Here is a 12,668-nt window from a genome sequence, read left to right as displayed (position 1 = left end):
AGGAACACTCTTTCAGTCTGTATGTGTCCCTAGGTCTGAAGTGGGTCTCTTGTAGACAGCATATATACAGGTCTTTTTTGTGTGTCCATTCAGCCAGTCTATGTCTTTTGGTTAGAGCATTTAATCCATTTACATTTAAGGTAATTATCGATACATATGTCCCTATTACCATTTTCTTAATTGTTTTGGGTTTGTTATTGTAGGTCTTTTCCTTCTCTTGTGTTTGCTGCCTAGAGAAGTGTCTTTAGCATTTGCTGTAAAGCTGGTGTGGTGGTGCTGAATTCTCTTAGCTTTTGCTTGTCTGTAAAGGTTTTAATTTCTCTGTCAAATCTGAATGAGATCCTTGCTGGGTAGAGTAATCTTGGTTGTAGGTTTTTCCCTTTCATCACTTTAAATATGTCCTGCCAGTCCCTTCTGGCTTGCAGAGTTTCTGCTGACAGATCAGCTGTTAACCTTATGGGAATTCCCTTGTATTCTATTTGTTGCTTTTCCCTTGCTGCTTTCAATAGTTTTTCTTTGTATTTAATTTTTGATAGTTTGATTAATATGTGTCTTGGTGTGTTTCTCCTTGGATTTATCCTGTATGGGACTCTCTGCACTTCCTGGACTTTATTGACTATTTCCTTTCCCATATTAGGGAAGTTTCCAACTATAATCTCTTCAAATATTTTCTCAGTCCCTTTCTTTTTCTCTTCTTTTTCCGGGACCCCCTATAATTCGAATGTTGGTGCATTTAATGTTGTCCCAGAGGTCTCTGAGTCTGTCCTCTTTTCATTTTTTTTCTTTATTCTGCTCTGCAGTAGTTATTTCCACCATTTTATCTTCTAGGTCATTTATCTGTTCTTCTGCCTCAGTTATTCTGCTATTGATTCCTTCTAGGGAATTTTTAATTTCATTTATTGTGCTGTTTATCATTGTTTGTTTGCTCTTCTGTTCTTCTAGGTCCTTATTAAACATTTCTTTTATTTTCTCCACTCTATTTCGAAGATTTGGGATCATCTTTACTATCATTACTCTGAATTCTTTTTCAGGTAGACTGCCTATTTCCTCTTCGTTTGTTTGGTCTGTTGGGTTTTTACCTTTCTCCTTCATCTGGTGCATATTTCTCTGTCTTCTCGTTTTGCTTAACTTACTGTGTTTGGGGTCTCCTTTTCACAGGCTGCAGGTTCATTGTCCCTGTTGTTTTTGGTGTCTGCACCAGTGGGTAAGGTTGGTTCAGTGGGTTGTGTAGTCTTCCTGATGGAGGGGACTGGTGCCTGTGTTCTGGTGGATGAGGCTAGATCTTATCTTTCAGGTGGGCAGGACAGTGTCTGATGGTGTGTTTTGGGGCGTCTGTGAACTTATTATGATTTCAGGCAGCCTCTCTGCTAATGGGTGGGTTTGTGTTCCTGTCTTGCTAGTTGTTTGGCATGGGGTGTACAGCACTGGAGCTTGCTGGTCATTGAGTGGAGATGGGTATTAGCGTTGAGACAGATCTCTGGGAGAGCTCTTGCCGACTGATGGGGCCAGGAGGTCTCTTGTGGTCCAATGTCCTGAACTCGTCTCTCCCACCTCAGAGGCTCAGGCCTGACAGCCAGCCTGAGCACCAAGACCCTGTTAGCCACATGGCTCAGAATAAAAGGAGGGAGGGAGGGAGGGAGGAAGGAAGGAAGGAAGGAAGGAAGGAAGGAAGAAAGGAAGGAAGGAAGGAAGGAAGAAAGGAAGAAAGAAAGAAAAGAAAGAAAAGAAAGAAAATAAATAAAAATTAAAAAAAATTATTAAAATAAAAAAATAAATACATAATAAAAAAAGAAGAGAGCAACCAAACCAATAAACAAATCCACCAATGATAACAAGCGCTAAAAACTAAACTAAGATAAACATAAAAATCAGAAACTGGTCAGTTGCATACAGCAAACCCCAAGTCTACAGTTGCTCCCAAAGTCCACCGCCTCAACTTTGGGATGACTCATTGTCTATTCAGGTATTCCACAGATGCCGGGTACATCAAGTCGACTGTGGAGATTTAATCCGCTGCTGTTGAGGCTGCGCGGAGAAATTTCCCTTTTTCTTCCCTGTTCGCACAGCTCCTGGTGTTCTGATTGGATTTGGCCCTGTCTCTGCAGGTAGGTCTCCCTCTGGTGTCTGTTCTTTTGGGAAGTCTGAGGTCTTCTGCCAGCATTCAGTTGGTGTTCTGTAGGAGTTGTTCCACATGTAGATGTATTTTTGATGTATCTGTGGGGAGGAAGGTGATCTCCACGTCTTAGTCCTCCGGCATCTTGAAGGTCCTCTCCAATGTCTTATTTATTAAAAAAAAAAAAAAGTCTTTATTTTTGAAGGAAGGACAGTTTTGCTGGATACAGAATTCCTTGTGGACCATCTTTTTCCTTTAGTACACTGATTATGTCATCTCCCTACCTTCTGGGCTCCATGGTTTCTGACTGTCAATCAGTTGTTAATCTTATGGAGGATCCCTTGGATATGATGAGCCACTTCTTTTGCTTCTTTCAAGATTCTGTCTGTGGATTTTGATAGTATGATTATGAAGAGACCTGGTATAAATTTTTTCTGTTTATCCTGATTGGATTTTGTTGAGCTTCTTGGCTGTGCAGATTTTTTCCAACAAATCTTTTGCCATTATTTCTTCAAAAATGTTTTCTGCCCTTTTCTCTTTCTCTCCTCTTGGAACTGCCTCTCTGTGTATGTTTGTATACTTTATGATATCCTAGGTTTCTAAGGCATTGTTCCTTTCTCTTCATTCTTTTTTCTTTCTGTACCTTAAAGTAAACAATCTCAATTGACCTGTCTTCATGATTGCTAATTGTGTCTTCTGACTAAATATATTGTTTATCTCATTATTAAGACAGTAGATCCTAAGACTTCTCATCACAAGGAGATTTTTTTTTCCTTTCATTTTATTTTACCTGTATGAGATGATAGATGCTAACTAAAGCTTTATTTTATAATTTTAAAACACTCATTTGAAAATATGCATATGAATAATAATATATCAAGTCAGTTAATGAACATTTAATGTATTGAATAATACACATGTCCTATAAAAGAGTAACTGATGAGTCCCTGAACGCTGGTTTCACAAATACATTTTGAAAAGTAAACTAATTCTTTAAATCTTCCACAAATAATTCCTGAAATGATTTTAATGTCTACCTGATTGGTCATAGCACAAGTGCTTTCCAGAATTGAAATACTGATGTGTTCTCATCCAGGCAGGTTTTGTTACGATCATGGCTCTCCTAAAACCCATTAAGGCCTAATTACAAATTTTTAATTCCACCTTACTTACTAATTGGAAATAAATAAATATGACATGTAGATAAAACTAAGGAAAAGATATTAAACTCTTTAAATTAGAGACCAGAAGACACTATCACTATTTTTTAAACCATAGGGCAATATTTACAATACTTAGAATATATTGCTTCTTTACTTACCCTCGCCCTGGAAGAAGGTACACTTTAACAAAGGGGTCTGAGTAACCATTGTTGTCTCGAGGGACAAGGTTTCTTGCTTGGAGAATATGTATTATGAGATTTCCAAGATCATAGTTGATTTGAAGCTTAAAGGGACAGCAAATATTCCATGAACATTATTTTTTTGTTTTAAAAAACATATAATACATTATTATTCAGTATTTTACCAGTATTTTAAAAAAGTTCTCATAAGAAGCATCAACTGCTACTTTCATTTTATTTGAAACTGAACAGACCAGTTAATGTCTAATTTAATTGGGAGCTCCCAGGCACACATTAATTCCTAGTAAATGTGCTGTTCATTCTTTCCACAGTGAAAGTTCTGGCCTGTCAAAAATTCATTTAGGATAATCACATAGTGAATGCTAGCTCCATTTTTAAACTAAATTTCTACTCTTAGGAAAATCAGAAATGTTAACATTCATAAATACAATTGCCAGAATTTTGTAAGTAAATTAAATAATTGATGAATTTATTAGAAAATATCTTTTGCATTTCATCAAGTAATTAGCAGTGGGTGGAATCATTATTTAAAGACAAAGATGTTAGTACTGAATTGTTAGAATATTTAAGAATGTGTAGATTTTATCCCTTCCTATATTACATTAGCTGATAAACCTATAGCTGTTCTTTCTGTGCGTGCTTTCTTAATAGTGAGGCTAAGATAATGAAATATTGTTCTTTAATTTTAGAAGCTGAAGAGAAAAGAAGAGGCACTGTCTCATAGATGCTTAATGGCTGTTGTAAAATTGTCATTGAATAGTAAAAGACTTACAATTCAAATTAATATTTGCATGATTCAAAATAATCAAATTAACTAATTTTTCACCATCACAAATGAAAGATTCTTTTGGCATCATTTAGAATAAGACAATTCTGTTTGTTGCTGTTTCTGTTTATCAAATAACAGAAAGGAAGGGATCTATATTTTGAAAAAGAAAATCCATAAATAAAAAATGAATGTATTTTTTATAATCATACAAAACAGATACGCTATGTTTATGTTGAAAACGGAATAATTTAGATGAGATAGTCTTCATGTTAATAATTAAAATAATTTCCTAATTTCAGCATAATTTTGATCTGGTTATGTTTTGTGGCAGGAAACGAATCTTTGCTTTCCTCAGTACAGGAAGGCCCAGAGTCTCTCTGACCGTCATGGAAGCAATATGAAACATGAAACAAAGGGCCGTGAAGGAAGAGGAGAAATGAAAAGTTTAGAACTGCAGTAACTGTGCTCTAATGGAGTACTGAAATAGAAGAATTATTTTGCAATTAATTTCAATGAGGTTTAGAATGGCTTCCAAATCTTTAAGGAGAAATTCTTCTCCATTTTCTCCTTTCTCTGCTAGCCTACAAGTCCACTTTTAACTGGTAAGGCAGTAAAATCATTTCTTATTGAAACTGAGATTTGCAGGCTACCCTAAGACAGTGCTTTCCAAAATGTACTCTGTAAATTTGGTGCCTTAGAGAACACTGAGAGTTGCTTGAAGGTTACATCTGAGAGAGAATGAGATGCCCCCAGTAACCCTAAACCAGAGCTACGCCATGCTGGCAATTCATTGTTTGGGTGTTTATATACGGTTTCATTTGGAATAAGGTTTTGCTAAAAGACAAAAGATAAAATGTAAAAACTTGAAATCACTGTCATAAGAAAATATCCAAAAAAAAAAAAAGGAAAAGAAAATAACCTGGGTGTTAAGAAGGAAAATTATTAGAGTAAATTTCCACTATAGAATTAAATATTACTACTGAAGGGAAAGGAAAATAAAATAAGGACAAATAAAAACAACAAGCCAAAAAGAAACAGCACATATTGGCCCATGAGCAAGAAGTTTAAAAAAATGAGCAGAGAGAAGGAGATATTATGAATGAGAACACCTAGCATTTTCTGTGCTGCATGTGAAATAAAGAAACATCAGGTCTGTTTTTCTAGAAGTGGGAAATAGCAGCGATACAGCAAGATCAAGAGCACACAGGTGATCCCGACTCCATCCTGCTGGCTCCTTCTTAGTAAGGTGCCCACGTTCTGCACTCTTTCTCCATTTCCACTCTCATACTCCACTTCTGCTTGAATCAGGGTGTACCTAGATAACACTTAATTGATTTCTTTGTCTTTGTGTCCTACTCTTCATAATACTTTCTAGAGGCCAAGGCTCTATGAATTTCTATCACATATTGCTTTGAATTAGCCTCTCCCTCACTCCAAAATATTTATTTCCTGATCACTCTATTATGTCGGGGCTAACATCCCTTGGCTTCTGTTCAAGGTTCTTTTAATTTAGTCTCAACTTATCTCTACAGGAACATTTTCCTGCAGCAAGGCAGATCTGTTCCTTTCACTACCCTCTGGCAGAAGAAACTTTCCTTGTACCATTTCTTCCAGGAAAACACTCCCCCTTTCTCTATGCTTACCCTCAAATTAGTTCAAATCTCTGTTACCCTTTGTGAAAGTGTACTGTAGATGCAACTAAGACTCACTGTTCTCTTTCCCTTATCTGAAATGTACTATCTTCAAATAGTTATTATTTGGTATTGTGTTAATTCTTTCCACATGACATTTCTTATCTACACTAAATTACTTTTTGGTACCATCTAAAGTACAGTTTTTCTAACATTTTTGACTTTGCCCATGTACAATGCAATATAAACACAGAAACACACATACAGAACTAAAAAATATAGTGATTTATACTATTTTCTTCTATTTTCCTGGTCAAAATCCTCTAAATTGATTTGATAAATTACAGATTGGTTATGACCCCCAGTATGAAAAACACTGCTCTAAAAGAACTGCTCAGCAATTATTTGACAATTATTGATCAGAGGAAGAAAAGAGGACAGCATTAGACTCATGAAACTCTTTAAGAGGAACCTTCAAATATCCAGGAGAATCTATCATGTTTGAAACACTTTCAACATGTATAAAGTAACCGAGGCATAATACACTGATACTGTTAAGGTATCAGGCAGACTTCGAAGTATAGAATTCCACAGATATCATTAGATTTAATAAAACATGTATTTGTATTAAAATACTTTTCTGTAAAATTGTATTTTTTCATTATACATCTATATATGTTATAAAACAGGAAAGGTTCTAACAATGCTTACAATTTCAAAAGACCAGTGGGAAAAAGAGCCACAAAAGATGGTATAACAATGATCTTTTAAAAACTTTCATACCTGAATTTCCCCCGTAATTGGATGAGAGACAACCTTTGTTGCATCAGTAGGCTGCAATGTCAAAACATAGAGTAATAGATAAACCTTTCATAGGATTTACCATTTCAACTTCCTTCTGAATTAATTTCTGTTGGTCAGAGCACACCCTGCCTGGAGAACACATTTCACCCATTTGGCTGCTTCAGATTAGGGTGTCTACTTACACTTCTCAATACATGTTTAATTCTATAAATACATAAATCCCTTTTTCATTTTGTGAAGCCTGTTTCGAGGCTATAATTTTATACCTGCAGTAATCTACGTTCAGTTACCTAAGAAATGGAACAATATTGGTTGAAAGTGTTCAATTTAAATATGAACAGATTTTAAGTATCTATAAGAGAATGAAAAAGGTACTGTTTTTATTCAACTGCCTAGGAGCCCAGAAGTTATAAAAGTCCACCCTTATATTCCTTTGCTGGGTTCTCAGCCTGTTCCTACTCCCTTCTAGAGTGGAACACCCAGGCAATCACTTCTTAGTATTTCATACTCTTTTAATTAAAATTCCATCCCAGTCTATATAAGTTCTCATCTCCTTAATAATTTCCTTATGTCAGTAAAGCCTTAAAAACCATTAGGACTGTGATCTGGTAAAGTGATTCATTCTGCTGATTAAGGGACTAATTGCTGAATTGTTACATTTCAATAGAATGTACAATTTTGTACCAAAAAAGAGATGCTGTCCCTGACTCTAGATCTATAATAGAATTTCAGGCAACGTGGCATCACTATAGGGAGATATTTACTAAAATGGAGGCAAGCTTGCTACCCTACAAATAAGGTCCTGTCTCCCTATATATACATAATATTGGTTTTATTTTAATAATTAACCAGAAAAGGAGAAATTCATAATACTTAGGTGTATATACTTGTTCTGCTACCTTTTCTTTTATAAACTTATGCTAGACATGAGAGCAATCAAAGAAGACAGCTATATTCCAGGTCTCGTTCTGTGAAATAAGAATAAAAATAATGTAATCATTGGTAAAGTTATGGAGTAGGGGTTAAATTTTCTAAGCCATATATCCTTTATTAGTTCAGCTCTTTTATAAGAAACTACGCTCTGGCTGCAAAGGATAAACTGCTAGGTAATGAACCATTATATTTACTTAATAATTATTTTACTGTTTAAATTTTAAGAAAAAGAAACTGAATCTAGAAAAAGGACCACACAACTTCCTGAAACTATTTCTATCTCAATTAAAGATGGGGAGTTTCCTAAAACCAGATATCCTTGCATCTCAGTTAGGAACGTTGGGGAATAACTAGAGATAAAAGGTCAAAAATAAGACCAGAAAAAAAAAAAGAGTAATGATAATGTGTTTTGTCTTGATTTACTTTTGACAGTTGTAACTCATTTGACATATGATCGTGCAAACATAACTAGATTCAACACAGAGAATCAATGTATGGACCATCTTTAAATGTTCTGCGGTATGGCACTGAACTCATAAGAGCACAGAAGGATACTGTAATATCTGTTGTACAGTGGGCAAACTACCAGCTCCAGATAGTTACAGTTTAAGATTAGAGACAAGTATTTCTTTTCGATAATGTCCTACCTTTGTGAGGCTGGCTTGTGATGACTGTGGTGATAAAAAAAAATGTACTGCAAGAAAATCAGTGAGATCAGTGTGGAACAGGAAATGAGAGTGTCAGTGTCCAAACCAATTCCACCATTTGAGTAGCTGTGCAGTGCCCATCAGGCACATACCCCACTGATACATAATTTGAATTATTAACAATGAAATAAATGTATCATTTTTATTTCATTTTATGGGTATTATTTTTTCCAATGGTTACTAAGTTGTGAGGGCATAAATACTAGTTAAATTGTTAGGACCTAACTACATAATAAATGAAATCGTTTTAGGTATTTCTTTGGGTATAAGGGCATCATGAAAAAATTACTGAGATGTTGTGTGCCATGATAGAAAAGTTTGGGAAAGCAAGAACCTATTTCATTAGAACACTTAAAACTAGTAAGCACTTAGTTCAATTATTTATTTATACCATGACTTGGAAGAAATTATTCAGATTTTAAAGATAAAATGAAGAAAGTCTGATTAGATTTCAGAAATAAAAGACCTTGAGGCGGTAAACTAAAAATTTTGAAGACAGAAATTCATATTGAATTAGTAAGCAAAATAATGAAAAGTCTTATATACATAACATATAACTTAAACATATATCTAAATAGATTCATATTTTACTTACATTTACTCAGAAGCAATCACTTAAACTAGAGTATTAATAGATTAATAATTACTTATGAATAATCATTCAAAATGTTTAATAGATGGTGCTCTAAATATCTAAATGTATAATTATGCTATGATTTAAATATTTTAGTTTTAATACATTCCATTACATTAATGTTTTATAATTTAATATAGAGTTAGCCTCATACCTAATAAAAACAAAAGGATGTTAAAACTATAATTTTCTAAATTAACTGATGAACATATGCTACATTTGGAAATATTATATTATCTGACTCAGAAACATGTGAGTTTCAGACAGTTGCTCGATATTTCTCTAATCTCTCAATATCAATTTTTTTAACATTGCAGAATTTGGAGAACAAATAAAAGTATTGTTTTTTATGCATACTACACGTTGACTGGCCAAGAAATATCATTAAATTTATTCATTCATTCAGCAAAAATGTTTTAAGAAATTCAGTACCAGCTAAATGTTGATGATAAACACCCCAAAAGATGTATAGGTAGTAGTCCCTTTCTTCAAGAGTGTTAACATCTATTGACTATACATTTCTATATATATATATAAAATCTCAAAAATAACCAGATTTGATTATTGTTATTACTACTAATATGAGTTAAAAAGTAATCTCTATACCATCACTGTCCAGTAGAATATAATGTGAGCCACACAGGTTATTTGAAATATTCTAGTAGTAACATTAAGAATATAAAAATAAATGGGTGAAATTAATTTTTACTGACATATTTTATTTGATCCAAATCATTAAAAATATTATCATTTCACGATGAAATCAATATAAAAGTTGTAATGAGCTATTTTACATTCTTTTTTTATACTATGTCTTTGAAATTTGCTGTGTAATTCACTTATACAGCATATCTCAATTAGGACTAGCCACATTTCAAGTGCTCAGCTGTCACATGTGGCTAGCAGCTACTGTCATGGACAGTGCAGCTCTGTAACTCTTCATCTTAGCAAAACTTCTATAAAAACTACATAGGCCACATTCCTGGCATAGAAAAGAATGACCACATATCATAAAACCTGTTCATATTATTTCCTTGATGTTTGTCCTACAATACCTGTTTTCATCTTCTACTCATTACCAAAAAAGTTAACATATTACAAAACAATTATATTTTGTACCCCCATAATATTACAGAGACTCACAGGTGCCACTGACGTTTTAATTTAATTTTACTTTATTTTGTTACGGTCTATGCAAGCTACTCTACTATGCGCTTAGGGAGCTAGAAGAAATAAGAAATGGTTCTTGGTTCTCAATGAGTTTGCAGCCCATTTGGGAGGATAAAATAAGGAGACAAGTAACTATAATCAAGATACAAATTGTCTTAAGAGGTACATAAAGCATCTGGCACTTTGGATGGAGGGAAGGAGGAAGGAAGGATAACTTCTTACTTAAGGAAGGATTAGAATATGGAAAGACGTTGTGGAGGAAGGTTTCCTGTTATTTTATTTTCACTTATCACTGGCTCTTTATTTTCCACAGATTGTAAAAGCCGTGCATGGCATGTAATGTCTTCCAATTTACAATCATCTAGGCTTCGCCTCTATTTCTTACCCCTATATCTTTTGTACACCTACGTCCTAAGCATACAATTTTGTTTCTGAGATTTTCTTCATGTTGCATTCTCTTCTTCGGATGTTGGTTCCTTTCTCCCCTTTACCAAATCAGTTCATTAGCTAAATGCCAGCTTTTCTAACCCCACTCTCCTAAGAGTGCTCTGTGTACTTCTTAATGACCACCAACATTACAGCTTTACTAAATTTGTTTATATATCTTCTTCATCTATATGTAGATCAGCACTTCTCAAATTACAAGGGGCACCACGCTCATCTGGAGAACTTATTAAAACCCAGGTTGCTTGGTCCCATCCCTGGGGTCTCTGATTCAGAAGGCCTAGGGTGGGATCAAGAGTCTGCATTTCTAACAAGTTCCTAGATGATGCTGGTGCTGTTGGACTGGGAGCATGCTTTAAGAACCACTCGTCTATGTAGTACACAGGGAAGGATTTTATCCCTCTTTGTATCTTGGGTACCAATTACGACCCGTGACACTGAGGTGGCATCCAAAAATGTCTGTGGAAAGTAGGAATGAGTTTAAAACCCTAATAAATAGAGTACTTATAAGCAAGGCTATTGTAAAGATCTGACAACATTAAGCTTATGGTGATAATCTTCTAAGGAAAACCATTGACCAGGCTCTCTTAGAATGAGCAGGACAGGGTTTAGACAGAGGTAGGGAAGCTGACATTCCAGGGAGCAGGGCTTCATTTTCGACAGGATAGTGATCCAATCAGAACATGGTGTCACAGATCAGATAGTTGTAGGGTAGTTTAAGAGGAAGGAAAAGAGACTGGTGAGTGGAGTGACAATACTGCAATACTGTTGGCAAAAACGAATAATGCTTTGCTAAAGAAGTTGGCAAGTTCAGAGAAGATAAAAAAATTATTAAAGACTTATTAAAAAATTAAAAGTCACAGGATTAAGATTCAGTGAATGAAGATAAAAGAGGAGGCAATGGTGCTTTTACATTTGTACTTAATTTTCTGGGAGGATGGTGATATCAAATGCTGAAATAAAAAGTATCTGGATGACAGACTTATAGAACTACAATGTGCTTGGTGTGAAAACTTTGCTAGCCAAGTCTGTCATGTCTTTAGTTCTACTGTGTGGAGATACTGAGAAAGGAATCAGAAATGGTATCAGTGTGTAACTCCAGAGACAGGGCGCCTCCATGAGGTAATTCTTCAAAATTAACACATGTGGTAAAACATAGTTGTGTTAAAATTTATTTTGAAATTGAGTCTATCCTTGAACTTATTCAAGGATAGTCTTTAGTTCTACTGTGTCTTTAGTTCTACTGTGTGGAGATACTGAGAAAGGAATCAGAAATGGTATCAGTGTGTAACTCCAGAGACAGGGCGCCTCCATGAGGTAATTCTTCAAAATTAACACATGTGGTAAAACATAGTTGTGTTAAAATTTATTTTGAAATTGAGTCTATCCTTGAACTTATTCCTCACAAAACCTTACTATATTTACTTTGAAACAAGTCATTTTATGATGCAATGATTAAGATCATCCTACCATCCTTTTTTGCTTCTGAATAAAAGGGTTTTTTAGTGACATCTGCTGTGTTTTTATACTTACTAGAAAAAACTTTATTTTCCGAAGTCTAGTCAACTTATCCAACCATAGCCTGTCCTTCCTATATATCTCACCACATAAAGAGAAAATCTTATTTGTGGTTAAACAAACAAACAAACAATAAACCTTTTTTAATGTATTTATCAACCATGAAGAGAGTTTCTCTATTAATAATCAAATCTATGGGGGAAAATCACAAATTGTCTATATTATCATCTGATTTTATAAAGTTAAAAAATTAATTCATGTTTTCTTTTATTTCCCCAGTAACTCTAAAATAATAATGTTAGAAACATTTGTTCTAAATGAAGAGCTGCATCAAGAGAAAATTTATTAGTATGGAATTCGGGATAAATTTCAAAATGGCAATACTATATTACTGGCTTTCCTTCTTTCTTGTTGTCCTAAATTATCCTCATTTCTTTGTCCTTTTTACCTTCTACTTAAGTTACAAAATCTACTGTAATGTATATCTTGTGTTTCCAAAAAGATACAAAGATATATTTGATATACAGAGGCTCAGATTTGTGTAACAACAACAAAGAAAAAGAACATGAAGCATTAGATACA

The 12,668-nt window shown here is 34.3% G+C and overlaps 1 protein-coding gene across 1 annotated transcript in view; it reads right to left on the bottom strand.

Moving 5' to 3' along the window:
• The window catches only part of PCLO (piccolo presynaptic cytomatrix protein), a 379,054-nt gene that overhangs the window by 83,274 nt on the left and 283,112 nt on the right, over positions 1 to 12,668 (bottom strand). The window contains exons 14-15 of the mRNA XM_059934038.1: positions 6,660 to 6,710; positions 3,435 to 3,559 (exon numbers count right to left, since the gene is read on the bottom strand). Coding sequence (XP_059790021.1) covers positions 3,435 to 3,559; positions 6,660 to 6,710 — 176 coding nt within the window. The remainder of the gene's footprint in view (positions 1 to 3,434; positions 3,560 to 6,659; positions 6,711 to 12,668) is intronic.

Source organism: Balaenoptera ricei, chromosome 9 (genome assembly GCF_028023285.1).
Source record: "Balaenoptera ricei isolate mBalRic1 chromosome 9, mBalRic1.hap2, whole genome shotgun sequence".
In the NCBI taxonomy this organism is placed as follows: domain Eukaryota; kingdom Metazoa; phylum Chordata; class Mammalia; order Artiodactyla; family Balaenopteridae; genus Balaenoptera; species Balaenoptera ricei.
Note: the sequence above shows the minus strand (reverse complement) of the source record. Positions and strands in the feature narration are given on the sequence as shown.